Source organism: Xenopus laevis, chromosome 5S, assembly GCF_017654675.1.
Source record: "Xenopus laevis strain J_2021 chromosome 5S, Xenopus_laevis_v10.1, whole genome shotgun sequence".
In the NCBI taxonomy this organism is placed as follows: Eukaryota; Metazoa; Chordata; class Amphibia; order Anura; family Pipidae; genus Xenopus; species Xenopus laevis.
In genome coordinates, this window is record NC_054380.1 from 95,175,457 (window position 1) to 95,200,322 (window position 24,866).

The following is a 24,866-nucleotide window of genomic DNA, read 5'->3' on the forward strand; positions in this document are numbered from 1 at the left end:
TTGCCCAGTGTTGATAAATGTTTTTTAAATAAATGTTTTAATAAGAGTCATAAGTAATAAAGCCCCAAACTTATGGAGACCTGTAATCTTAAAAGAGACTTGAAGCTAAAACAATGTATAGGGGAATGTAATTAAAGATAAATGTAAATAAAAATAAATCCACATCTCACAATGTAATATTGTTCCTTAAACTGTTATTGCATTGCGAATTTTAATTGCGCACTCTGAAGAAGTGCTTGAAGGTGTCATAATCTTTTGGAGCAAACATAACTTTTTCAGTAAGAAGTTTTATTACATTTACTGCACATTGGTGCAAACTATAAAAACGCAAATGGTCTTCCACTGTTGGAAGTGGTTGCTAAACATTTTCCAGGTTCGCAAAAGCTATATTAAATTTGCGCAAAGCAAAGGCATAACTTTTTGCATTGCTAATAGTTTTTTCTGTTACCGACTTTAATTACATTCCCCCTTTAATGCCTTCAGTATTTGTCTTAATATAGTATTAGTAATTATGTAGCAGAATGGATCCTTCAGTGGATTCTCTATCATATGCCTGGCTGGCAACTGAGAAACACTCAGCCAGTGTTTAATTCATTTTCAGCCTATTCAGGCGACACTAATGTTTACAATTTTATATAAGCTGCACATTAGAGCTTGGTAATTATTGCTTGTGTAAAATGTACTAATATAGGAAGACATTTTGTTTAAAGTTATTTGTAATTGGAAAAGCACAGGGGGTTTATTTAATTGCTACAATGCAACCCAAGTTTAAAAGAGGGGAGAACAACGTGCAGAGGAGAATTTCTATGCGAGAATAGCATTGGGATTTGCAGTTGAGGGCAGTCGTCCTGGGTATTCAGACAGAGGAGGTAATTAATACTGTTATTTCCCTGTTCCAGCATTCCCTGGCTAAGATCAAGGGGAGGAGTGGGTAAGAGGCGTGCTTGTTGATGTCATGATGAAGAGGCAGAGCTTGGGCTCAGATGAAGCTTAGTGATCTTTTGCAGGTACAGAGCCTTGGTTAGTGTTTCTGTGTCATGCTGCCGGCTCTCTCTGTTCCAGCACTCAGCAAAGAATAAGGAGGGGAGGTGCAGCTCTGATCCCAGGGGAGGGCCCATGCCAGAGAAAGACATGAACAAGCCAAGCAGAAAGCAAGAAAGAGTTACATAGAAGAGGAGTTTCTTTTCATAAATCCAGAATTGTTGGCATCGAAGATACTAGCTGTACTGCTCTGCTGTCCTATCCCGCTCAGTCATCCGGTTCAGCACCACAAAGGAGCAGACAGCTCCCGGCGCTAGTAAATAGATAGTAGCTTAGCACATGAGCTCCTAGGATCCCATTACCAAACAGCAATCAGTGTGTAAAGCTCCATAGCATCAAACATACTTTGGCTACCGGGGGATTCTCAAGCACAATGTACCAGGGACATATTCAGGTAAGACTACAGTATGCATGTCCCACATAGGATGGATAAGTGCATTAAGTGCTAAAATATCAGTGAATTCAACAGGTGAAATTAAGGCACTAATAAGTATCGTTTCATGGATAATTAATATAAGTTTCAAAATGAATACAAGTTTCAAAAGAACACACCAACCCTGTATAAAAATATATTGCATGATCTATGTCAACTGAAGGGCAAACAGTGTTTCTCCATAGACAGGCTAAAATGGGCAGTTAAGGTAATTAGGGGTCATTTTTCAGATCTAAAAAAAAAACATTTGCAGACGTTGTATTGACATGTTGTTGTCTACACTGTTCCTGGCTAATGTAACTTTTCTGATGTCTCTTGGGCCATATATAATTTAAACAGAGTGCAGCAAGGTCCACTTGTAAATACAAGAAGTAGCTAGATCAGAGTATTGATTTCAGGGGGTTTGGCAATGGGAAGCTCTTGTAGTCGTACAGGTTCCTGATTCATGTAACCGTGACACTCAGCCTGCTCTGATTGCTTGGAACTACACATGCCATATGATGCAAAGGAAATACCTTATACTCTGAAACCATGTGCAAGAACCTTGTCACATCCCACTGGCAATTTCCTACCACTTTTCAGTTTATCTAGAGAATGTATCCATATATGTATAACGAGAAACATCATTTTTCTATGCATCATCTTAGTTTTAATTGTGTTTGGAGTTGGAGAAGTTATCTGGAGGGGCACTAAAGGAGAAAGGAATGTGAATGAAAGGTGGACCTGGAGCGAAAAGGTTGAGCTGTGCATTTAAAAGGTACAAGGTTCAGAAATAAAATCTAAATGCATAAGTAAATTAGTTTTGTGTTTAAAAACTGACCGGCCACTTATCTGACAGAGGTCAGGGGTCCTTTTTCTTGTACAACGTATATTCCTGGGAATTTACATTGGGCATTAAGCCTGGGCATTTCACATGTAGGTTTTGGGAACATGACACTCTCTAAATGAGCTGGGGCTCCCTTTCCCTGAAAGTTTCAATACCTGGAACGGTGATGCTTCTCCCTCTCCCTCTAAAAGATACTGTGGTCCCCTTCCTGTAAGATTCTGAGATCATGTACAACTCTTAATGGTCTATGCTCTCTCCTGGTCCTTGCACTTTTCTGGTAGTATCTAAAAAAGATACTGGGCAACATTCTTCCTCTGTTTCCGGTAGCACAAATTGTCTGACAATAACCAGCTGTTGGAGCTGTTTGTTTTTGTAGCCAGCTTTTTTTTGTATATTTTTGTTAGAATTGAAAGGTACTGGGAACCATTGTCTCTCTTGCTGCTGAAAGCTTGCACAGCACTTTTAATCAAATATGTTTCAGGAAGAATACACTGTGGTTGAAAACCAAATAAGGACTGATTTAAAAGATCATGATTGACTCGCCTCCTATATATTTCTGGGAGTACATAATGCTCCTATAAAGACCAGGAACCCACATTCCTAAATATTTGGAGATGCCCTAAAACTAGAGACTCCCCCCTGTGGTAGAATGCGCTACGGTAAGGCTGGTCACTACTCTTTAGCATCTCCCTTTAAAAATAAACGCCACTGTCTGCTGCCTGCATGTTACAGGGCTTTATTTCCAATTAATACATATTGGTCCTTTAATATGGTTAAGCCACATGCTGTGTATTATGTTCCATTCATTTATAGCAGATAGATACATTTTACTCTAGTAAAGAGCTTCTATTAAAGCCAACATCATACAATCATACAATCATAGTTTGACATTGTGAAATGGCATAAAGTATTCCTAAAACTTTTCCATTAAATGTCAGCAGTCCAGAGTAATTATCATGTCTGCAGTGGTCTAACATAGCATTATGTTTGAAATGTCATGATTAATTAAAATGAATTGCAAATCAGTGCAATTTCTCCTGAAATTGCTTTGCCCATTTCAATTATCCCATTTCCTAATGTTAAGCGAAAGCAGAAATAATTGTATTTTAGTTTATATGTATATATACACTGCAAATGCTTAATGTGCTGTGTATAATTTCAAGAGGTTTTTCTGCATTAAGAATGGTCCAGCCATAGATATTTTTACAGAAAGACATGACTTCTTACAGATCTCCAGGGTAGGATTAATATATTTGATTCATGCTTCCAACATCAGTTACTTCGGTGTTTGGACTAAATTTCAAGTTCCAGCAATGTTCTACAGAGAATAGAAGGAAGCTAGAGAATTCCATGAAATAATGCCTTGTAAGCAGAGCATCTATTACACTCAGCATAGGTGCACAGACAAGCAAGAAGGCAGCACTCATTGTATATCAAATATTGACTTCTTTCATCCAAAGTCCCTGTAAGGAATTTCTATATATAGCATACAATGATTTCCCTCTAAAGCCTTTTCCATGAAATTACTTTCTGAAAACTACATGAATATGCCACCAACATATGTGTAGCGTACCTTTCTATTACTGCTGTATGTGTACCCCATGGAATTAAATGTTCTCCAGTCATCACAAATTTCACAGTTCAGTAATGGAAAATGTATCTGAGATTTATGGAAGACGCTCAAAGCTTTATGGGTTATATTTTTCAGAACTTTGTCTTGGTGTTGGCGGCAAGATATAAAGGAGATACATGGGTCTTTTGCTATGGGCAGTGGGAAGAGCTTGAGTGCTAAGGTGGGAAAAGTGCTTCTATTCAATGCACGTAGAATTTACTCCCTTGTCTGTATGTAGTGCAGCTGCAGATGCCAATTCTTTCCATAATCAGGGCACCTACCGTGTAGGTGCCCAAGCATAAAATGCAGAGGCATTCTGGAAATCGGTAAATGTTTTGCCTAGGTTCTGACCACGTGCCTCCCATCAGCTACCCCTCCAGTGTGCACTGTTAAACACAGGATTATGTCTAAGAATGGTAATTCAAAGAGTTGAATCTAAGAACACCAGATGCAACTTGAGGTGTGAGCTGTTGAGAAAAGATATTCAGTTTTTTTGTAACTTGCTCCCCATTTTTAAATAAACCCTTTCCCTTACCCTGAACTCAAAAGCTGAACCAGGTAGATTTGTGCATTTTCTCTACTATGTAGTTTTCTTATTCTGTATTCTGTTTTTGCATCAGCAATCGGTTTATAATTTGTTCAATAATCTCCCTCCAGTCTTAGCCCTTTTGTTGGATGTATGGTTAGCAGTTAAAAAAAAACACAGGAGCTGAAGCTCATTTATCAAAGTACAATTGTGTAACAGTGCAGTAAACCGTAATAACCCTGCTGACATTTGGTTTCATCATTTTAAATGAATTAGATTAATGTTACTGGTATTGGTTGCTCTAGGTTACTGCACTGGTGCAAATCTGCACTTATGTTAATAAACATTTCATGACGGTTGAGAGAGGCAGAAAACAAAATAACTTCAAGTCACAGCTTTGTAATGTGGATATTTAATTTCATATTAACTTTTTTATCAATGGGACAATGTGCAAGTTTCATACAAACTGTCGCACAGCAGCATGTTTTTACATGCAATGCTTATGGCGGACACTGGCAAGCTCAGCACTTTGTAACTTCTATTTGCAAAGATTTGCATCTGCTTCTCTAAGCTTTCTAAGCTGCACAGCTTGCACCAGCCAGTGTGGCATACAGTAGAGGGGGCACATGGGTCTGTGGTGGCTTGTATCATCAATGCTCTTTCCTTTGCACATGTGCCACTAATTGTAATGGGCAGATTTATTAAGGGTTGAATTGAAAATTCTAATTTTCACAATTTTTTTATGGTCAAAACTGTCAAATTTGACTAGGGAATTATCCAAACTCAATTCGAGTTTTTAAAAAAAATTTGAATTTGATTTTTGAGATTTATCATACTCTGGCTCTTTAAGAATTCAGATTCGACTATTCGCCACCTAAAACCTGCCGAATTACTGTATAAGTCAATGGGAGCGGTGCAGTGATCAATTTGGAGTTGTTTGTAGCCTTCTTGATTCCAGTTTGTTTGAATTCTATTCAAATTCAATTCCAGTTTAAGATATTCGAGTTTTATAATAAATTATTGCATATTCGAGTTTCAAGTAAAATTGAATTTATGTGAGTTGAAAAACTCCCATGAATAAGAAATTTGAATATTGATAAATGTGTCTCTAAGTGAGGCCACTTCTTTATGACATGTTGGCAGGTGCAAGAAATGCAGCATACAAAAGAGGTGGAACATGGCACACCCCCCTTCTTGTACATCTTTCGTCACAGGCGACAGAAAAAGAGTTAGGGGGCACAAGACACTCTGTAAGTGCCATGCGCTGTACCGCTGATCTCTGCCAACATTAGGATCAAGAAGGACCATATTTATTACCGGTATCCCTAGGCCAGCCCTTCTCTGCCTGCTTCCCCTAACTCCATTGGCACTAAGGACTTTGTGCATGGAAAAGCAACATTGAAAAATATGCGTGTGTATAGCAATTAATTAACAAATGCGCCTGGGTGGCATGCCATCCCTGAAATTGTGCCACCTTAGGCCTAGGCTATTGTGGCCTTCTCACATATCTCAGCCTGGGAACAAGCACTACACTTACTGCATACGGATGGGTGCAATTTCGTACCCAGCATCCTGCAGAACACTTGTAAATGGATCCTTGTATTCAAAGATGGTTTGCAATTAATATTTAGTTTTTTCTTTCAATTATCGCACCATACTTAACTTTTTGGCCTGTAGCACGCCGAGGCAGCGGTTTGAATAATATAAGGAATGTCCTATAGGAGAGGTCCAGAACAGGAAGGTTAGTGAAAGGAAATAATAATAATAAAACTCTAGCTTCATAATCACTTTTTTACTCTAAAAGTTGATTCTGATGCAAACATCCTATTTCGTATAATTGTTAATGGGAGTGGAAGGTTTTCTTTCTTTCCTCCATGTCACCTTAAATGATATCTAGCAGTAATACATCTAAAGCGACTGAAGTTGCTGAGTAATCCTGAAAACGTTTCATCACTCATCCAAGCGGTTGAACTGAAAAAGCCTTTGAGATGAGCAGTGGAACCTTTTAAAAATTACTGAGCGAGTCCAGTTGACTTGTCACTGCTAGATACTGTGTAATTGTTAGCATTTTAACCAGATAACTATTGCTTAACAGGATTTAGGATTGCATGCAACTATACTCCAGTCAATAAGAAGTAAACTTTAATAAAGGATAGAATGTTATTCTATAATAATTATAGCCACACTTACTATACAAAAGCAAAACAAACCTAAACTGGTTTACATTGCTTTAAGACTAATGTTGGCTACATTTCAAGGATCAGCTTGGCTTCGAGAGAGAAAGAAACTTTAACTTTGTTAGAACATTTATTTACAGCAAAGAAATCATTTTCATCCACGCTCTCTGTTTTATCCATAGGGGTTACTTGTTATCGTGAATAGCTGCTGGCTGTTACCTAGAGAAACTGATTTCGTTATTCTGTCTGGTCAGTTGGAGACATTCATTGTAATGTTAAGAAATCAAACACTTTTGGTCTTATCAAATATCAGACTGTGCCTGCTTTCAGTGTGTTCCCTTATTTGTTCCCTTTCTTAAGCTAATGGAAAAAATGATATATATACACTGCATATACTGGGTTTTTCTGGATAATGGATAATGGATATTTCCGTATTTTGAATTTCCATTCCTAGTCTGCTATAAAATCATTTAAATGTTAACCCTAAAAGGCTGATTTTGCTTCCAGTAAGGATTAATTAATCGTAGTTTGGATCAAATACAAGGTACTGTTTTGTTATTACAGAGAAAAAGGAAATCATTTTTAAAAATGTGAATGGTTTGGATAAAATGGAGTCTATGGGAGATGGCCCTTTCTGGATAACAGGGTTATGGATAATGAATCCCATACCTGTACTTGTATATACGCCAAAATTGATACAAAATCTTTTTTAGCACATCATAATATAACCTGGACAGTATAATTTCAGGGAACTTTCTCAGGGAAAATGATTCTGAATTTCAGAGGCTTCAGTTCATAAGGGCATTTTGGAAATCACGGCTGATTTCGTTTGCATTTCATGAACATATCATCAAGGCTACAGTGAATAATGCCATTCAGAATCAACCCCTCTCTGCCCATAGTCAAGAAATCAATAGCATATTCAGCACAATGTTCTGTTTTGTAGTCATATGGTATGAGATATATTTAAAAAATTGACTTTTTTTTTGTTTTTTTGACTTCCAGTAACCCTGGCAGAGCATGATATGGCTTCTTAAGAATCTTTTATTACTGTACAACTCGTATTATTATGAACCCATCCATCAGTGTCCAAATTTCATCAGCTTTACTAACTACTCACAAATCCACCATTAACATGTAATTTACACTTTAGTCAGGTGTGAATTAATTGACATACTAAATTAATTAACACATTTCTTCAAAGCTAACAGCTACATTATCTCAGTTGGGAAGCTCAGTATTCTGACAAGAAAGATGCCCCATAGGGGCAACGACAGGCAATGTTTGGCTTTCTGTATCAGTTTTTCCTACTCTATACTGTATAACCATTTATTTTCCAGTAATCCATAAACCTTGTGCATAGGCTAAATAACTAAAGCATCTGGTGCATTTTCAAAATCTCAACTTATAGGGAAATTACAATTCTGGAAGATCTTGATTACCTATTATAAAGCATAGACATACACCACATGGGTGAAATCCGTACTCATCTCAGATTCTGTTATTAAAAGGGTTGGGTGGGATATAATCCGTATGCTTTGGACAATGTCTCAGCACCCAATAAAACATCAGGGTTATACTGCAGTTGTAGCTATTCCTACTACATGCCAGCTATTATTTTTATACAATTATCCCCCTAAATCATCCTTCTGTAGATAAAAATACGGTCAGTTTACACAAAGTGGAAGAATCTGTATTGCAACATTACATACTGTGCTTTCTGCTTATACCTCAAAATTTATTTTTGTGCTGTTTTCCATTATCATTCCTTGTACATACTGAATTCCAATGATGGATTAAAACCTTAATAAAAATAAGATTGTGACTAAACTCTTATGATGTTTCTTTTTCCATTGTAATTGGCAGCAGTTTGGTGCCAGTTACAGGGATATGATTCAATAGGGCATATTTCTCAAAAGGCCAAACAGAACTAGTCACCAAAGAGTCTTTTTTCGCTTGTATGGGATTTGTAGGTACATATTTATAGGTGGGCAACACTTTTTGTCCATAAAAATCCTATACATGCATTTTCCCTCTGGTGCCCTGTGACTAGCTCTACATCACCTTTTGATAAATGTGCCCCAAATATGTGGGACAAATTAATGGGGACTTTAGCAAAAATGCAGGCCCATGCATGTTTCTGGGACTGGTGAAATTTGGCACCTAAACCTACAAGGGCTTTCATCCTATCCTATTCTTCACACTAAAGAGGAAAACATAACTCTGCCGTTTGTGATTTTACATTTAGCACATTTAGCAAAAAAATAATATATACTCAGTATTATTATAGGAACTTATGCACATGGGATAGTGATTTCCATTTTATTTTTTATAAACCTTGTGTTGCAGATGGCTAAATGCAGAAGGCAGTTTTAATGAATTCTGGACAATTTCCAGTTTATGTGAACTGTGCTATCATAGCTAAAAACAATGTCAGTATATGTATAGCAAGCAACACATACAGTTTTTCAGTACAGAACAAGTTGTTACGATATTTGCTGGTATTGTAGGTGAAATAAAAGTAACTGCCTTACATCAACAAAGTTATAAATAACTGTAATAAACCATTAACGGTTTTGTGAAATCGGAGAGCCACCTCCTAGATATACAAAACAATATTGAGAGTAAATTGTTTCTTCTCATTGAAATCAGAGATCAGCTCTGACATCGATATCATGCAGTCTGGGGGAAATCACCACTAAACTGGTCAGACTGCAAAAACATGAATGGAAGAGATGTGTGCAATCACTTATATGCAGAGATATCACAGGTCTGCACATAAAAGGCAAATTATCACCCAAACCACCCCTTATTTTAGGATCTTTATAGTGTGTGTGTGTGTGTCTGTGTGTCTGTGTGTGCACATATATTTTATGCAGGGTCACATTTTAAAATAACATCAATAAATGACCAAAAGCATCAAAAGGGCATCATTTTTCTGATAATGCACACCAGAAGAGTACTCTGGAAATTTACTGTATACTTATATAAATGTCAATAGCTCCATCTTATGCTGTAATGAGTGATGGTGATTATATTCCATATCATTTAACGCTATTGTACACAGTAGACATTGCAGGTTACTGAAGGTTATATTGTGTACTAAGGCCTCATACACATCTGTATTTTATGTGATCACATATAAAACTAGTGTGGTTGCTTGCAGGGGAACCAAGTTCCAGCATCCATGCATTTGACTAAAATTGGGCTGAGTATTCGAATTCTGCAACTGTGTCATTTACAACGTTCTCCCAAGTTGCATTAAGCCGCACTAGTTGTAACTCACCCAGTCCCGAGTTATACGATTTTGCACAAATTCAAAGCAAACCTATGAAATGCTCAGACCCTTAGGAGCAGTGGTGTAACTAGATTTTACCGAGCTCCACGGCAAATTATTTTTCAGGCCCCCAAAATGTTTAGAGGTTGACTTGTTTTACCATTATTTATTAACTGTATATGAATTACCGTAGGTTCTTATGGGGCCCCAATATCTCCTGGGCCCCCTGCAGCCACAGGGTCTGCTTCCTCTATAGTTACGCCCCTGCTCAAGAGTATTTTGGGGCCTGAGATAAAACCATTCTATTGTCAACAAATTAAGCTAAACAGGAAAAAAAAGAATATTTTGATATTACTTGAAAGGGCAGTTCACTTTGAAATTCACTTTATGATGATGTGGATTCCAACTGGTCTTTTATTAATGATTTAAAAAAGATATCAGTTTTGCTTCTGAAGCAGTCTGATATTGAATTTAGGTGGTTAACTTGTTTATAGAGTCTCACTCACCCAAGCAACCAGATTATGAAGTGAATGGAAGACTGTAAAATGAGAAGGCGAAGGTTTCAATAAAAAGATGATTAAAAAATTAGGGATGTGGCAAATCTACTATTTTGGGATTTGGCTGAATTGCGAAACAAATCCATATTCTAATTGATATATGCAAATCAGTGTAAGAATAAAAACACATGGGAAAAATTGCAATTTCCATGTTCATGTGACCAAAAGTCATGTGATTCGGCCAGGCACTCAGATTCTGGTGAATCTGAATCCTGCTGATCAAGGCTGAATCCCTGGAATTGGTGCATCCCTATAAAAAATACTAACAACAATAAATATGTCGATTTAGGATTAATAATATCACTGCATTCTGATAGCTTATTGAATTTCAGTCAAAATTTGATAGAATACAAAAGAAAATAGTTCAAAATCCACCCAAAATCTCCAATGACCAGTTGGAAATTGTTCATCCCTGAGCATACAATAACATTCTCTATTCACACTATAAGGTAATCCTTCATATTTTTTAGGGGGGAAAAAAACAGAACTTTTTGTCCTTTACGTTTAATTCTAAAATGATGCAAATGAGAAGAAAAGAATGAATATAAAAATCAGTTTCAAAGCATACAGAAATAGCAGGGCTATATGGAAAGCTAAAAGCAGACACAATGAAGGTGTTTAATAATAGAGCCAAGTTTCCCTTTTTCACACTGTATTCCCCGGTTCTTAACACCTTTTCGTTTTCAGTCAGCAATTAACAGAGCTATGGTTTCAGGTAATTGCATTTCTAGATAGGGGAAATTGCCAACTCATCCCTTTATTTATGGGCAGTTGCTTTTATATATATATATAATGGATGGCAATAAGTTCCAACAAAACACTCTATTGTTCATGTCTCAGTAATTAAGGAATTGTCACTGATGCTAAACAAGCCTATTTATTAAGATTATGTTACTCTGTTCCATTCAAAACAGGTCTGCCCTGGTTTGTATGAAGTATTACTCATGTTTTCATATTGTATCTTTTCTCAGCTAATGTCAATTCATTTCTTAAGGCCAAGCCAAATACCTACCCCCTCCCATACTGAAGAGGGTGAAACATAATATACATATATATATTATTTATTTATTAATTAAGCAATCATATTAACTTCTGTGATCATAAGCCTCTATCCTCTGCAGCTGCTGTGGATATCAATAGCCACACCTCGTAAGAGTGTCAATTGCAATGAAATATTAAGGACTGCCCTTGCAGTACAAACTGGTATTCATTCATAGTTATTTAATCACAGGCAGTTTGTTTCTAAAAGAGAAAACATATACATTAATAATAAATATATATATATACATACATAGTTGTTATTTAATACACACACACACACACACACCTTTATATATATAGTTTTTTAAAATGAAACAAGCTGAAATGCCACTCCTCACCTTTCTTATTGGGTGCACGTGGGCAAGGCTTAATTTACATACTAAACAAGGTAGCCCAGCACTCTCAGTATATAACCCCCTGAAAAAATATTCTTGCACAACTGAACTGTAACTTTCTTAAAAAAGACGCTTTTAGTTACAAAGTTTGTACAAAATATGCATAAGCTGACGCGCCCCGTCAAGGCAATGTCCGTGCGTCAGTCCTATCCTAAGTGAAAAAAAGAAAGTGTTACCTTTGGGGGGAGACAGACCATACCTGCTTTTCTCTTTATTTAGCATGATCTCTTCCAAAGGCACCATTAGGCGGGGGTTGGGAGAGCATGCATTTAAGGAGAGAGCCAGCTCTCCAAAATATAAAGTTTTTTTAAAACGAAACAAGCTGAAATGCCGCTCCTCACCTTTCTTATTGGGTACACGTGGGCAAGGCTTAGTTTACAAACTAAACAAGTTAGCCCCAGCACTCTCAATATATAGAATATTTTTTCAGGGGGTTATATATTGTGCAATAAACACCGTTGCAAACATTAGTGACCAAGATTTTCATTGTTTGCGCCTTTTTGGCCAATTACAGACCTCATAATTACAAATAAATAAACCAATCTATCTCAACCCTATTTCTATTTTAAAGGGTGACAAACAGCTATTATTAATTCCTTTTGGTTCTCTAGTCTCTAAAATGGAATCCTTCTAAGTAATCATGACATAGCGATGACTGCTAAATTGCGTATATCGCTCACCCCTAACCCACGATGACCCAAGTGTGTAAACCCCAGGTCCTGTGCTTCTGGGTTAACTGACACTTTAAAAAAAAAAAATGATCGCAGTAAAGGGGAACGCATTCACCGGATTAGACAAGTGGCCGGGTGCATCACCCGATCCCGTAGCTGGAGATGAGATATAAAGAAAGACAAAATCGGCAAGCAATCCGTTTTCCACTTGAAAGTAAAACTATAAACTTTATTTCAGCAAGTTAAAAACATCAAACATCCTGATGAGTTTCATATCCAAGATACGTAGTCATATTCATGAAATGCGTCAGGATGTTTGATGTTTTTAACTTAAATAAAAGTTTACTGTTTAACTTATGAGTGTATTACGAAGTGCTTGGCGATTTTGTCTTTAATTACAGACCTCCACAACTTCCTCGCAATGTTTGCGAACAAATGGCTTTTGCAAACATTTGCAGTGTATGTCATAACAATTAAAATTTCCCAATCGCAAAGGGCTTTTACACTAACCTTTGCTTAGTGATAATAAGCGATGTAATATTTGCCAGCGAAGGATTTTACATTGCGAGCAGCACTAAACATTCGCAAACAATGTCATTATAAACAATGCTTGAGATTTTAATTACATTCCCACTTATATATCACATATAGAATGCACAGGCATGCATAAAGACTTCAAAAAGAGCATTTCCTAAATCAGTATACAAAGGTCCTCTACACGAGTGACGCTAGTATTTACCCACTTAAGTTTCACATAGCAACCTGGCTAACAAGTCCAATCGTAGGATAGATGATGATTAGTGAATTCAAATCAGAGGGGCTAGTTCATACCAGAACAAAAACCCCAGTACAAAGTCAGCAAACAAAAAGTCAGGGCAAGCTGCTAGATCATACTCTACTCCCTAAACAGATCACAAGTTTTGCTGGACCATTTAAAACTATCAGCACTTAGATCGTATTCAAAGGGGCAGAGGACAGAGTGTACTTTACATACTGCATTTCAACTTCAATGAATTACCACTGGGATCTGTCCTCCATTTCACAGTGATCGGTGACCAATCTCATTAATACAGCACTGTCTGCATTTGGCAGCTCTGTATTCATGTGGGGCAAGAGGGCGTGCAAGTTAGCTTTTATGAATTGCTGCAGGTATCTGCTCTCTGTGTTCAACAGCACTGTATTCATGAGGGGCAAGACGACATGCAAGTTATGGAGTAACAGATGCCAGTGGCCCTGTAAAGGACCCTGAACTTTACACTTGACAATGGCAAGTGTTTTGGATAATGCTGAACTATCCCCACTCACACTGAGTTCTGCACATCATGTCCTATTTTGTAACTGGTGCTAAGTAGAGAGTGTAGCCAGACACAGGATAGAATTGCTCTATCAATGTGCACTAAGGGCGTGCTCTTGTGCCACTGCTCATGTACCTCTGCCTTGGTAAATGACCCTAAAATGTTGCAAAATTGTTTTTGTTTTTTCAGAAAAAAAGTGGTTGTTATTTCTTTTACATATCATGCCACATCTACATTTCCTTATGTCAGTGTCCATGAACTTATCTTATATGGAGTGCTCAAACCCTTGTTATTCACACCCAGTACCGGGTGTCAGGTGCTCAAACTGGATGACCTTGGCCTGCCCTTCAGGTCATGTATTCCATGTAGAGTTAAGTAAAACCAGTAGCACACTGATATGGTGAAGAATGAGTCTGTGTCCATGAACTAACATAAGTGCTGGTAATCCTTGCATGTCATATTATTGATGGCCAAAAAATAAGCACCATCCATGTTATTTTGCATTGTTGGGCAATCTTCAGTTTATGCACAGTGTATAATGATTGGCCACTAAAACACACAAGTTTGTAATGAAAAACCAAACTTCCCTGGTTATATGAGTCATTTTAATCCATTCAGTTTCATCACAATCTTGCTGGGAAGCAATATCCTCTGGAGCTCTAAGGTTTATTAAATGAAATGCTAAATTAAAACTACCTAAGTAAATCTGTGCTCAGAAAATTATACGTGGCACATAAGCTCATGAATTATTATCTTGTTTCAGGTTTTTTACATTACCTTATATAAGGAACTCTCTTTCCAGACATGGAAATTACAAAGTGACAGTAGGAAATTTAATGTAAAATACAGCAAAACAAGTATAGAAAAATAATTCAACTTTACTAAAAGTCCAGTCAAAACTTAAATTATGTTTAGATTTTTTGAAAGCTCCACCCCCTCTGACCCAGTAGCCCACGCATCACCATTGAATATAAACTCTTTGGAGCTGCAAAGGGTTTGGGTGCTAGTCTGTGTCATTTTAAAGCAGAATTTCAGCTACACAGATTACTTCCAAGAGACATGACATCTACTGTATATTTATACAAATCAATTGTTTCTATGATATCAGCTTGGTGACCATACTTTGAAAAATGCTGCATGTATAAAGGGAAAAATGGTAAATACTTGTAACGTTCACAACTAGGAACTGTTGTGACCGAGGATAGCCACTCCAAGGGGAGTGGATATGGTGGACGCCCAGGGGTGTAGCCATAGGTAATAGTAGGCAAAAACATGATGGTGATGAAGTTATAGCAGGTTTATTGCAGACGGAACACAGAAACACAAAAGGCAGGAACAAGCAGAATGGCTGATCGAGGAATCCACATGGTGAGGGAAAAAAGGGGAACACAGGAACAAAAGTACTCACTCAGGAAACAAGGTAACAAGGTTTTCAGGAACAAGACAAACAAGGTTTTCAAGGTTCAGGTTCAGATTCAGGTTCAGATTCAGATTCAGATTCAGATTCAAAATAGCAGGTCAGGAACAAACAGGATACAATCAATGACTCAGCCCTGAGCAAAGCTCAGGGCGGGGTTTATAAAGGGAAGGTGATTAGGAAATGGGAAACACATGAGGGTAAACGAGGTGGGTGGAAAACAGACTGAATGGCAGATAACAGAAAACAATACACACCAAAGTTCAGAATCAGCCCTGAGAGCCCCCAGTGGCTCATCAGGTAAGTGCTGCAATGAGCAGAACAGCACCACCAGAGTTCAAGTCCCGGGCTGATCCTGACATTACCCCCCCCTTGAGGATCGACCTCCGGGCGATCCCAGGATCAAATGGTCCCCCATCCATTTTAGTCCAAACCCTGGGGAAATGGGCCGAAGCCTCGCCAGAAACGAGAACAGGAGCTTCTTGAGGATTGGAAAACAAAACAAAGAAATTGCTGGGGTCAGGAGCCAGAACAGGAACATTGGCAGAATTAGGAGCCAAGATATCACAGCCAGAGTCGGAAACCAGGACATGAAGACAGACAAAATCAATACAGGCACCCATTACAGGTGGCGGACCAGGAGCTTGGACACCCATCACGGGTGGCAGACCAGGAGTTTGGACACCCCATCACGGGTGGCGGATCAGGAATACAGGCACCCATCACGGGTGGCGGATCAGGAGTTCGGACACCCATCACGGGTGGCGGATCAGGAGTTTGGACACCCATCACGGGTGGCGGACCAGGAGCACGGGCACCCATCACAGGTGGCGGACCAAGAGCACGGGCACCCATCACAGGTGGCAGACCAAGAATACAGGCACCGATCACGGGTGGCGGATCAGGAGTTTGGACACCCATCACGGGTGGCGGACCAGGAGCACGGGCACCCATCACAGGTGGCGGACCAAGAGCACGGGCACCCATCACAGGTGGCGGACCAAGAGCACGGGCACCCATCACAGGTGGCAGACCAAGAATACAGGCACCGATCACGGGTGGCGAATCAGGAGTTTGGACACCCATCACGGGTGGCGGACCAGGAGCACGGGCACCCATCACGGGTGGCGGACCAAGAGCACAGGCACCCATCACGGGTGGCGGACCAGGAGCACAGGCACCCATCACAGGTGGCGGACCAGGAGCACAGGCACCCATCACAGGTGGCGGACCAGGAGCACAGGCACCCATCACAGGTGGCGGACCAGGAGCACAAGCACCCATCACAGGTGGCGGACCAGGAGCACAGGCACCCATCACAGGTGGCGGACCAGGAGCACAGGCACCCATCACAGGTGGCGGACCAGGAGCACAGGCACCCATCACAGGTGGCGGACCAGGAGCACAGGCACCCGTTAGAAATAGGAAGAGGCAAGCCAGGACAGCAATACCAACACCTACAGCAATAGACCTGATAGAGACAGGATTAACCGCCCTACCAGGTCCAGTAGCAGGGAAGTGGCACTATCCAGGGCAGGCAGGTCCTCAGGCCCGGAGGCCAGGGCAGGCAGGTCCTCAGGCCCGGAGGCCAGGGCAAACAGGTCCTCAGGCCCGGAGGCCAGGGCAAACAGGTCCTCAGGCCCGGAGGCCAGGGCAAACAGGTCCTCAGGCCCGGAGGCCAGGGCAAACAGGTCCTCAGGCCCGGAGGCCAGGGCAAACAGGTCCTCAGGCCCGGAGGCCAGGGCAAACAGGTCCTCAGGCCCGGAGGCCAGGGCAAACCGTACAGAAACTGGCTCGGGAAGAAGCAGTCTTCTGCGAGCTGACACGGGAACGGAGTCTGGCTGGGGCTACTTGGCACGGAGACTGGAACCGTCTGGGCTGCAGGCACGGAGACTGGAACCGTCTGGGCTGCAGGCACGGAGACTGGAACCGTCTGGGCTGCAGGCACGGAGACTGGAACCGTCTGGGCTGCAGGCACGGAGACTGGAACCGTCTGGGCTGCAGGCACGGAGACTGGAACCGTCTGGGCTGCAGGCACGGAGACTGGAACCGTCTGGGCTGCAGGCACGGAGGCTGGAACCGTCTGGGCTGCAGGCACGGAGGCTGGAACCGTCTGGGCTGCAGGCACGGAGGCTGGAACCGTCTGGGCTGCAGGCACGAGGCTGGAACCGTCTGGGCTGCAGGCACGGAGGCTGGAACCGGCTGGGCTGCAGGCACGGAGGCTGGAACCGGCTGGGCTGCAGGCACGGAGGCTGGAACCGGCTGGGCTGCAGGCACGGAGGCTGGAACCGGCTGGGCTGCAGGGCACGGAGGCTGGAACCGGCTGGGCTGCAGGCACGGAGGCTGGAACCGGCTGGGCTGCAGGCACGGAGGCTGGAACCGGCTGGGCTGCAGGCAGCTTTCGGGGCAGGCACAGGCAGCTTTCGGGGAGCCGGCACAGGCAGCTTTCGGGGGGAGCCGGCACAGGCAGCTTTCGGGGAGCCGGCACAGGCAGCTTTCGGGGAGCCGGCACAGGAACAAGGTTCTGGCTGGAAGCCGGCACAGGAACAAGGTCTGGCTGGGGAAGCCGGCACAGGAGCAAGGACTGGCTGGGAAGCCGGCACAGGAGCAAGGACTGGCTGGGAAGCCGGCACAGGAGCAAGGACTGGCTGGGAAGCCGGCACAGGAGCAAGGACTGGCTGGGAAGCCGGCACAGGAGCAAGGACTGGCTGGGAAGCCGGCACAGGAGCAAGGGACTGGCTGGGAAGCCCGGCACAGGAGCAAGGACTGGCTGGGAAGCCGGCACAGGAGCAAGGACTGGCTGGGAAGCCGGCACAGGAGCAAGGACTGGCTGGGAAGCCGGCACAGGAGCAAGGACTGGCTGGGAAGCCGGCACAGGAGCAAGGACTGGCTGGGAAGCCGGACAGGAGCAAGGACTGGCTGGGAAGCCGGCACAGGAGCAAGGACTGGCTGGGAAGCCGGCACAGGAGCAAGGACTGGCTGGGAAGCCGGCAACAGGAGCAAGGACTGGCTGGGAAGCCGGCAGCAGGAGCAAGGACTGCCTGGGAAGCCGGCACAGGAGCAGAGGAACTGGCTGGGAAGCCGGCACAGGAGGCAAGGAACTGGCTGGGAAGCCGGCCACAGGAGCAAGGACTGGCTGGAAGCCCGGCACAGGAGCAAGGACTGGCTGGAAGCCGGCACACGGAGGCGAGGACCTGGCTGGGAAGCCGGCCACACGGAGGAGAGGACTGGCTGGGAAGCCGGCCCACAGAGAGAGGGACTGACCTGGAGAGCCGGCACCAAAGCTGGAGGACTGGAGAGCCGGCCACCGAAAGCTGGAGACTGGAGAGGCCCGCACCACGCTCGGAGACTGGGAGAGCCGGCACCAAACCTGGAGACTGGAGAGGCCCGGGCACCCAAAGCTGGAGACTGGAGAGCCGGCACCCAAAGCTGGGACTGGAGACGCCGGCACCAAAGCTGGAGACTGGAAGAGCCCGGCACCAAGCTGGAGACTGGAGAGCCGGCACCAAAGCTGGAGACTGGAGAGCCGGCACCAAAGCTGGAGACTGGAGAGCCGGCACCAAAGCTGGAGGCTGGCGAGCCGGCACAGGAGCAGGTGACTGAAGAGCCGGCACACGAGCTGGAGACTGGAGAGGGTGCTGGGAAACTGTAGAAAAACTAATAAACTGGGGTTCAGGTCTGAGAGAAAAAGAGGGGTGACCTGGGTTTGGCAGCTGCCACAGGAGCAGAAGGTTGTGGAGGAGACAAGGGCCCAAAAACTGGAAGTGGCCGATCTGACACAGGCCAGATAGCGGTTTTGTAGTTCATCTTCATCCGAGTCTAGATCCTCCCAGTCCTCATCGAAGGCTGAATCCTCCCACTCATCATCGGAGACAAAATCCTGCCAGACATCATCAGTGAAATGGATGGCGTCTTCTGCCTTACCCTCTCCATCCCAAGGGAGTTGCAGTTTAACACAGAGTCAGAAGGCATGGAGGGCTTTCCCAAAGGCTTCCTGTAGTTGGGCTGAGTCATTCTGTAACGTTCACAACTAGGAACTGTTGTGACCGAGGATAGCCACTCCAAGGGGAGTGGATATGGTGGACGCCCAGGGGTGTAGCCATAGGTAATAGTAGGCAAAAACATGATGGTGATGAAGTTATAGCAGGTTTATTGCAGACGGAACACAGAAACACAAAAGGCAGGAACAAGCAGAATGGCTGATCGAGGAATCCACATGGTGAGGGAAAAAAGGGGAACACAGGAACAAAAGTACTCACTCAGGAAACAAGGTAACAAGGTTTTCAGGAACAAGACAAACAAGGTTTTCAAGGTTCAGGTTCAGATTCAGGTTCAGATTCAGATTCAGATTCAGATTCAGATTCAGATTCAGATTCAGATTCAGATTCAGATTCAGATTCAGATTCAGATTCAGATTCAGATTCAGATTCAAAATAGCAGGTCAGGAACAAACAGGATACAATCAATGACTCAGCCCTGAGCAAAGCTCAGGGCGGGGTTTATAAAGGGAAGGTGATTAGGAAATGGGAAACACATGAGGGTAAATGAGGTGGGTGGAAAACAGACTGTGAATGGCAGATAACAGAAAACAATACACACCAAAGTTCAGAATCAGCCCTGAGAGCCCCCAGTGGCTCATCAGGTAAGTGCTGCAATGAGCAGAACAGCACCACCAGAGTTCAAGTCCCGGGCTGATCCTGACAATACTCCAGTACCATTATTGCTATATGCCACCCCTGTTTCACTATCTGAGCAGAGACAACTTAATACAATAAATACTGTTGAGTGTCTTTTATCAGTATTTCAAAATCTTTGCACACATGGCATTAAATTCCATTAAATAAACCCAGAGATTACAGTTCCATCATTATTTGTGTCTTGGGTAGAAGTCACAGTACTTTTTGTTCTGTGATATATCTGCTGTTCTTCAGAAATGGGTTGTGGAGCAGAATCACATTTTTGGTGTGGGATCTTGTAGCTGGTGAAGTAGCGCTAGTGTTACTGCGTGCAAGTGAAGTAGCGCTAGTGTTACTGTGGCAAGAAAAGCGAAGTTGCGCTAGCGTTGGCTAATTTGCATATGGCAGGAAGTTAAAGTTGAATGGACGTATATGTTGCAGCCAATATATTACACTGCACAACCCCAGCAAACCCTAATAAAATACAATAGAGTTGTTATATTGCCCTACACATGAGCCCAGTGTATAGTTTATGAACCATATGCTAGGATATGTAAGGGGGAAGCCGAGTACCCCAGAAAAAATGTACGATCTTTTGCAGCCTATCACCCTGAAAAATAAAAAGTTGCCAGTGTTTTTTGGGACTTAGAAACTTTTTCGACTATTATTTGAGGAAGTCCTATCTACTCTATTGCACTTCACCTGGTCTGAGGTGGCAAAGGCAAGTCTGGTGCAAGAGGTAACATTCAGTAAAATCCGCATCTTAGTGAATTTGAGTAGTTACGTCCCTTCACCAGAGCGCAACTCCGCAAGGCATAAGGGAGTGAATTACAGATAGAGTCTATCTCCTTCGCTAGCGAAGTTATGCCTGCGCCCGTTAGTATATCGGCGAAGTACCGAAATGACATCACACTGGCGAATTTTCTCTAATGTTATTCACATCGCCCTTTAGTAAATCTGCCCCTAGAATTGGTTCAAAATGTCATTAAAGCACATTTATATGCTTTAAAAATAACTATTTACAAGAGACATGCTTAGTATTGCATAGTAAAGGGTTTCTTCATTGCTGCAATTTCAAAAATCTTCTTGTGATATTTTGAAATCACTGTATTTCTAGTGATTGTTTGCATCTTCAAGACTCAAGACATTAACATCACAGACAGATCAATGAGCTTTGCAGACAGACATAAATCCTTCAAATGGCATCACCAATGTCTAATTTTTTTCAGTTTTCATACAGTCACATCTCTAGTTTTGATTTCAGAAAAGAGAGACATGTCTTTGAAAATTCCTGTTGCCTAAAACTGCCATATTATCACCTGCGCGTCCATTCTAATCATTGCTGGAAACCGAATGATAAATGTAAGGTTGTATTTCTCTGTATATTTCCATTATACTATTGTGTTATCCAGGGGTTCCCAACTTTTTTACCTGTGAGCCACTTTCAAATGTAAAAAAAGTTGGGGAGCATCACAAGCATGAAAAAGTTCCTGTGGGTAACAAATAAGGACTGTGGCTATCTGTTAGCCCTATGTGAATTGGCAGCCTATAGGAGACTCTGTTTGGCAGTGCACGTGTATTTTATGTAACCAAAACTTGCCTCTAAGCCTGGAATTTAAAAATAAGCACCTACTTGAGGCCACTGGGAGCAACATCCAATGGTTTGGTGAGCAACATGTTGCTAAGCCACTGGTTGTTTACCACTGGTCAACACTCTGTTTATGTCTGGATCTCAATCAGATTTTGTTCTTTGTAAGTTACTTACAATCCACTAAGCAGTATTACATTTGGTATTATATTACTATTAATAGTATCAAGATATTATACATTTCATAAGCTTCTTGATATTCATTATATCACTGTGTATAGTGGAATATGTGGGTTCACTTAAAGGATGGGCAACATGTTCTGTCTCCTTAATAATATGCCACCAGTTATCCAAATTGTTGCTTGTACCAACCTGCCACAAATGCATTCCAGATTGAGCCACTATGATTGCTAATCCTTCAAACAGCTAGTTGCCACTGGATTCTTGTTAACCTCACATGAAACTTAGTAGCAGCTTCTGCATTGAGCTTATGGCAGGTGCCAGGAGGACAGGTGTCTGGGCCCCTAAAATGCCTCTTTTCTCCTTTGCATCCCCTTTGTGTCTACTGCTCAAAAGAGTACACCACTTGACTCATTTACTAAGAAAAGACACATTCAGAGAACATACTCATAAAAACTAGTCAGAAATTAGTTGTTATGAGTTGTTATGAGTTTCTTCACTTGGCAAATTTACCTAAAGTTGAAAATTGTGCCCTGATTTCATGCTGGTTGCTTCGGGTGAGGGACATGTTCACCATCCTGCTATGTTGGATGAACCAGCTGGCATTCTGGAACATATGTTGCATGTCGCATGGCTTTTTAACAGCGCATGTCTTGTCTCCACAAGACTCAGTAACACACTACCAGTGATATCTGGAATTTACTACTGCCATAAATCCACAAATTTAGTTTAGTTTTTTAGCCTACAGTATTTAAATCACATAAATGATTCTTGCTCAGGAGCTTAACAGATGGCTCCAATGCTATACTGCCAAGTGCCAACTGTTACAAACTCTTATTCAGTAGCCTTTAGGTCTTGGCTTCTTTGTCTTCACATTTTTATGTTTCACCAAACAGACTGTTTATTTTGCAAATCATACACTTAACTACATTTGTTTTGTGCAATATCTCGACCATTAGTGTTTGCTCTATCGGTAAAACAATGGGTGCAAGTACAGTATGGTACAACAAATATAAATGGGCAAATAAATGATGTATACTATTTTTGAGAAAAGTGTATGGGGGAGGACTACCTGTCAATATCCTTTGAAATCTGATTTCTGAATCTGAATTTCTTCTAAAAAATTTAAAAAAAAAATGGGAAGGCTCAAAAGACAACTAACTGAGTGGACAAAAACAAAGGATTACTTTCTCATGCATTTGAATAAAACTTAATGAAACCTGAAATGCAGAACTGATCACTTATTCCACTATATTCAGTCTGGACGTACTCATAAGTGATCTCACTTGCGCAGGTGTGCCTAGACGTGTGTCTCTAATGTACAGATACACAAATAATATATCCTGTGTGTAAGGGCCCTTTACAAATCTTCTACAGGTATGGGACCTGTTATCCAGAATGCGCAGAACCTGGAGTTTTCCAGATAACGGAGCTTTCCGTAATTTAGATATTCATACCTTAAGTCTACTAGAAAATTATTTAAACATTAAATAAACCCAATAGGCTGGTTTTGCTTCCAATAAGGATCAATTATATCTTATTTGGGTCAAGTACAAGGTACTATTTTATTATTACAGAGAAAAATGAAATAATTTTTATAATTTTGAGTATTTTGATAAAATGGAGACGGATAACGGATCCCATACCGGTACAACCACAATAAACTTTAATTAAAGGGCACTTCTGTTACCAATATAATTTATTTTAAAGCCTGAAAGCATGAATTTTAACACCTACTAGAGTTCAAGAGAATAATCCCATTAACAGCAGTAAGATATTCCTGTAAAGTCAAAGCTCAATTATATGAGAGCTTTCCAATCAGCCAGAGAAACTGAAGACTAGATTGGCCAAGTTGTTATATATTACTGCCCTGATAGATATATGACTGTATTACAGAAGCAAAGTGAATTCCTCGGTCTACAAGGAATTTGCATTCAGATGATTCATGTTCGCCATTCAAGCTCGGCAGTGTTCTATTGTCCAGAGCATGAGTTCGGAGTGCATTAATAATTTATAAAACTAATCATCAATGCAAATGAATTCTGTCTTTGGTATGCCCATAGTTGCCTGGAATGTCATGTCATATCAGCTCTGCTTATGGACTGTGCTGCTAGAATTTTAAATTGTTGCAATCCACATCTACTCATGGCCCCTATACAGTATTATCGCCCAAACTTTGGGACTGCCCCTTGGGAGGGGGGGTTGTTGCACAGCAATGTGCGAGAGAGCTCAGACTAATAGATTTGGGGTCAACGCCTCTTTATTGCTGAATAATTGTCCCCTTCACAAACAACAGGGTGTGCATTTTACTCATAGGTGATCCTCCTGTAAATAAAATATGTGAAAGAGTGAGCAAAGGACGGCTTGGAAAGCTGAATCAGACAAATACACATCCTACATTGTATAGAGATATTTTTACTTTAAATTGTGGAGTCAATTACATCTTTAAAGGAGATCAAGCAGCTGTATTCTCAGACTGCACAGCTGAATGGCACAGCAACCAAAAGCAGACAGGTTCACTTGGTAAGCATTCAAATTTGTTTTTATACACATCACGACTTTACAAAATGCACTGACAAGGTTTTGTACCTCCACAGGAAAATCAGAGAGAGGCTGTAATTAGATATCAGTAGCTATGTGTAGGGGGAAATAAGCAAATAATGTATTAAAGAGATACTGACACCAGAAAATAACCTTTTTTATATCCATCATAAAATTATCTTTGAATGCTATTTATAATTTTGCCATAAAAGTATTTGCCTGATGCTTTTACGTTACCTTTCTTACCCCCATGTTCCTCTAGGAGGGGGCTGCCATATTTGTGCAGCAGTAGTTGGTTAGCATTAGGGATGCACCGAATCCACTATTTTGAATTCGGCCTAACCCCAGAATCCTTTGCGAAAGATTCGGCCGAATACCGAACAGAATCTGAACTCTAATTTGCATATGCAAATTAGGGGTGGGAAGTGGAAAACATTTTTTACTTCCTTGTTTTCTGACAAAAAGTCACTTGTTTCCCCTCCCAGACCCTAATTTGCATATGCAAATTAGGATTCGGTTCGGCTGGGCAGGAGGATTCGGCCAAATCCGAATCTTGCTGAAAAAGGCCAAATCTTGGCTGAATCCCGAACCGAATCCTGGATTCGGTGCATCC

The 24,866-nt window shown here is 41.6% G+C and overlaps 1 protein-coding gene across 3 annotated transcripts in view; it reads left to right on the top strand.

The window, feature by feature from the left end:
• Positions 1-883: 883 nt before the first annotated feature.
• The window catches only part of pex5l.S (peroxisomal biogenesis factor 5-like S homeolog), a 146,772-nt gene continuing 122,789 nt past the window's right edge, over positions 884-24,866 (top strand). For all 3 annotated transcript variants that reach the window (XM_041564857.1, XM_041564859.1, XM_018264699.2), the window contains exon 1: positions 884-1,435. In XM_041564857.1, the coding sequence (XP_041420791.1) occupies positions 1,415-1,435 (21 nt within the window). In that variant the 5' untranslated portion in view covers positions 884-1,414. The remainder of the gene's footprint in view (positions 1,436-24,866) is intronic.